The 4,698-nt window shown below is 48.0% G+C and overlaps 1 protein-coding gene across 1 annotated transcript; it reads right to left on the bottom strand.

Annotated features, from left to right (window-relative positions):
* Positions 1–781: 781 nt before the first annotated feature.
* On the bottom strand, positions 782–4,003 carry LOC119331117. The gene is made up of 2 exons (XM_037604291.1): positions 2,688–4,003; positions 782–1,137 (listed from the first exon to the last, which is right to left on the bottom strand). The coding sequence occupies exon 1, from the start codon at positions 3,973–3,975 to the stop codon at positions 2,692–2,694; it is 1,284 nt and encodes a 427-aa protein (XP_037460188.1). The 5' UTR covers positions 3,976–4,003; the 3' UTR covers positions 782–1,137; positions 2,688–2,691.
* Positions 4,004–4,698: the final 695 nt, after the last annotated feature.

Below are 4,698 nucleotides of genomic sequence, written 5' to 3'. Positions count from 1 at the left end.
CAATGCATAGTTAAAATGTTCACATGAATTCCGTAACGATGCTTACGGAAGATCAATACAAACATTGTAAGACCGACTTAAAAAAAAATCGATGCAAACAATACCCATGGTTACATAAGCCAGCCCAGAACCTATTCTATCTTTCCTTTTCAATTTCTGGAAGAAACTGTTTCAGAATTGATTGCTCGCTGCACAAGAAACAACCAGCAGATCGCCACTTTTACTTACTAGTACAACTGAATCTGCAGCAAGTAGTGACCAGTTTAATAAAGATAAAATGTATACGGGGTTACTATATATTACTCAAAACAGAACATCTGATCTACAATTTTTCACTTCACCTAGATGTGCTCCCAGATCGCAGCCTTGTCCAGCAAACAACTGGAGTCATAAACCGATTTTGATGGATCTGATTTTGGTGGGGTGGAGCAGTCCCAATCAGGACCTTCTCTAATTAATCAAATCCAACAGATTAAGAAGAGATTGTTTGAAGACATAAGATCACGAACGAAACAAGACACATGGAGAACAGGCGAGTTTGTCGGTGTGTGTCATCCATCTTTTCTTGCAGTTGTAAGCAGCCTGGCGCAAAATAAGTCCCATATGCAATCCAATGATAGTATGTGATCAGAAACCAACTAGTCCAGTATAGCAAAAAGAAGCTTTGTATTTCTTTAGAATCAACATTTACTTCAACTCATTACTGATGTGGATGTGGTCCAGGATGTGGTCCAGTCTATAAATCTCACATTCTTATCAATAGCAATAGGCGCAGGCCAAGGAAGAGGTCTCCTTTCCCGCAAAAAGGAGAAAGAATGAAGATTTCTTCTCCCTGATGTGGTCCATGAGTACAATGTAGTACATTACTGAGCGTCAAGATGAAATGAAACATACAAGTTAACGGAACAACAGGACACTTACACGTGCTAGCCAGAATTAACACGATGTGCATACATATATACATACATACATGGTTCCATCCAGTCCACCAAATAAGAGGAACAAAGCAACTTAATCACTGCTGCTGCTGCTAGGCACTCCATCAATTACCGGGCTTGGCACTGCCTTATATGAGATGGATCAAGTCAAGAACAATCCAAATGGAGTCAATTGGTCCTGTACCCAGCAGATTAAGCCCTGCAATGATGATAACAGTGTGTGGTCAGAAACCAACCACTCTAGTTAATCAGACGCAACGAAAATATATAATTTCAGATACTCAACAGGATACATTCATATATTATACTGACGAAAATTCGTTTGGGCCTTCAAACTTATCTAATCAAGTTAATCAACCATGTAATTGCTGCTCAAGGACAAACTTCTCTGATCAAGTTAAGCAACCATGTAAACAGTGTCAATCTGGATGCTATGGACACAAAAAATGACAGTAAGCCAAGGGACTAAATCCTCTTCAAATTATATCCAAGCCACTGCGAGTATCTATCCCAGCACCACCGGAGGTACCATACCAGTACTCTTTATGCAGGTGTGAAGCTATACTATAATGTCTAGTAAGTGGAATGACACAAACTGCTAGTAGATTGGAGCTTATCATTGTGTATAAGCGGAATGGCCAACTAGTAGATGCACGAGGACATGCAAAATAGGAATCCATCATCAACACATAAAGTCATAAACTGCTGCCATGCATAGGACACAAGGTATTATATCATTAGTGGTGGTGAGCACCATTTTTTTTTAAATAAAAACTGAACCGTGAGTCTCACACTACCACAACCCCAATGAGCATTCATCAGACATGGGGCGCACAACAAAGCACAACAGCATTCAGAAATAGACAGTTGTAAAGTGTTATTGTTGATCATGACAGGTGGTGCTTGCTGCTACTAATGCCGCGATATATACCCAGTCTTTACACAATCTAATCTAATCTAATTACAAAGGTACTTCCTCTGTAAACTAATATAAGAGCGTTTAGATCACTATTTTAGTATTCTAAACGCTCTTATATTAGTTTACAGAGGGTACTAGTTAGTGGCATACACCGGGAATGACATGAGAACAAGGACCTCGCAGAAGCAAAGGGCACCGATGGATAAAATTAAGAACTAGAAAACTCAAATAGATGTAGCAAGACATAAATAACTAAACTAGAACTATATCCAAATCCAGGTTACAAGAGCATATTAGGGATAGGATGACGCTGCTTTGATGATTTCTTGTATTTATTTGTATGTCCGTCTCAAGATGTGAAAGAAGTATTTCTTGCTTTTCTGAGTTTCATATCTGAAGGGGAGCCTTGGCGCAGTGGTAAAGCTGCTGCCTTGTGACCATGAGGTCACGGGTTCAAGTCCTGGAAACAGCCTCTTACAGAAATGTAGGGAAAGGCTGCGTACAATAGACCCAAAGTGGTCGGACCCTGCGCAAGCGGGAGCTACATGCACTGGGGCTGCCCTTTTTTTTTCTGAGTTTCATATCTTTCTATTTGCATATTTTTACTATAAATTAACCATGAGAATATCATATAAATGCCAAAAGGTGACCGAGGATTACAATGGACAGGACATAACCTGGACAGCCCCTCTGTAGTCAGGACTGTTTGCTAAGATTAGCAGAATGACAGGCACAGTACCACCAAACTAACTAATACTTGCATCATATAGCAATGTCAACCCTCTATACTGCATATGAACAATAGAGGCAAAAACCAGGAGCAAGCTTACTGTTTCAAATAGTTGGTGGAGTCAAGTATCGCGGGAAGCCCGAATACAGTTGGCCCAGCAATGGCAGTATATCTCTATTCCGAGAGAAGCGCTCAAGATCCATAGTGCGAAGATTCAGTGAAAAGCAGCCCGGGTCCGGCACTTTACCCGGAGGGAACGAATCCGGGTTGTCTGTAACCAGATATAGGAGCAGGTACCCCCCAGCTACACCAATGATCTGATAGCAGTAATCATGGGACAATGTGACCACCTTTTTCTTTTCCCACCGCCCTGGGTCATCCCCGGTGCGAACCAAAATGGAATACCGGAGGCGAGGCACGAGGTGTGTGGGAACTTGGCTGAGAGCGAACATCCCAAGCCTCCCTTCGGTTGCTTCCACAAAGGCCACCTGGTGATTCATGAGATCAGGCGGAAGGTGGACGGAGGAGAACTCGGTGGTAGCTGTGTCGAGCAAGAGCAACTTGTTGATCGCACATATCGGCCAACAGAAGCACCCGTGCGCGTAGTAGCGCTTTCCGAACGCAACAGAGGATCGCACATGGATACTGACTCCTGCGAGGAGAGCGGCCCAGCCATCAAATGTGACGGTGCGCCATTGTCCGGCATGGGGGGCGGATGAAGAGTAGACGTAGAGGACCAAGCGGGTGTGGTACTGGGCCAAGCACATGACTTTGAATCTCAAGGGAGCGCCCGCAGCAGTGTCAGCGCCCTCGTCTGCGCTGGCAGGAGCAAGGAAAGGATCCAAGTGATGGACCAGATCGGGCAGGCCCTGGGGGACAGGAGGTAGCAGCAGGTAGCGCCGGTGCAGCGGGTCGCAGACGGCGACGTCCCTCACCATGGCACCGCCGTCGGTGTCGATGCAGAGGAGGGCGCGGCCGTCGCGGAAGTCGCAGCGACGCCACCGCTGCTCGCGGGAGGGGAGGAAGGAGCAGGAGAAGTCGGTGCCTGCGAGTGTTCCGGCGGCGGCGGCGGAGGGGTGGGGCGGCTGGGCTGGGAAGAAGGGATCCGAGAGTATACCCAGCAGAGGCGGCGGGTGGAGGGTGCGGAAGCGACGGAGGAAGGTGTGGTTGGCGATGATGCGGCGGAGGGCGGGGCCGGCCATGGACGCGCGGGCGAGGTCGGCGGCCGTGGGGAGGCGGAGGAGGATCTCCTCCGTGACGTGGCCCGGGAGGGTCGCCTGCGCCTCCAAGGCCGGCAAGGCGCCGGGGATGCAGGGCAGCGCCGCCGGGGCGTCGGGGCAGGGCGGCGGCGGAGGGGCATCGGGGAAGGGCGGCTCCGGCGACGCCATGGGGGTGGAGTGGAACGGAGGAGGGGATTGATTTTCCTTTGGGGGTTTGGTATTTCCGTTTCTTCAGGTGGAAAACGTATACCTGCCTACTCGTGCTCCCACTTTGACGCAGACCTGGCCAAACGGGCCGGCCCGGCCCGGCCCGGCACGGCCTGTGCTAATCGTGGCTGGCCCGCCATGGCACGTTTAATAGCCGGGCCGTGTCGTGCCGGCCCACGGGCGCTGCTCTTTGGCCCAAGCACGGCCTGATTAGTAAACGGGTCGATCTGATGGCCCGTTTAGCACGCTGGGCTGCACATTTTCAACCTGTTGGGCTGGTTTTTGGTCTATTAGGCTATATTTTAGGTATACATATGTAATTTTTCTGAAAATTATATAAAAAATTAAGCGGGCCGTGCCGTGCCAGCCCGCGTGCCCAGGCTCCAGGCCCAGGCATGGCCCAAGGCGTGCCACATGCCGGGCACTGCCCATTTAGCCCGTGTCGTGCCGGCGTGCTCCAAACCTGTTTGGCCCGTCCCGTTTGGCCAACTATACTTTGATGTCCAAAACGTATACTTCATATGTACGTGTCACTAATACTTTCTCCGTTTCTTTTTAGTCTGCATATAAAATTTGGTCAAAGTCAAACTTTCTTAACTTTGACTAAGTTTATAGAATAAAATATTAAGATTCATAATATGAAATCAATATTGTTAAATGCATTATGAAACGTGGGGTTTCAGG

Source organism: Triticum dicoccoides, chromosome 7A (assembly GCF_002162155.2).
Source record: "Triticum dicoccoides isolate Atlit2015 ecotype Zavitan chromosome 7A, WEW_v2.0, whole genome shotgun sequence".
NCBI lineage: Eukaryota > Viridiplantae > Streptophyta > Magnoliopsida > Poales > Poaceae > Triticum > Triticum dicoccoides.
The sequence above is the reverse complement of the archived record's forward strand: the minus strand, read 5'-3'. Positions and strand labels throughout refer to the sequence as shown.

Bases quoted from the DNA above. Each gene is read 5' to 3' on its own strand.
- LOC119331117 (XM_037604291.1), bottom strand. From the start codon at position 3,975: ATGGCGTCGCCGGAGCCGCCCTTCCCCGATGCCCCTCCGCCGCCGCCC.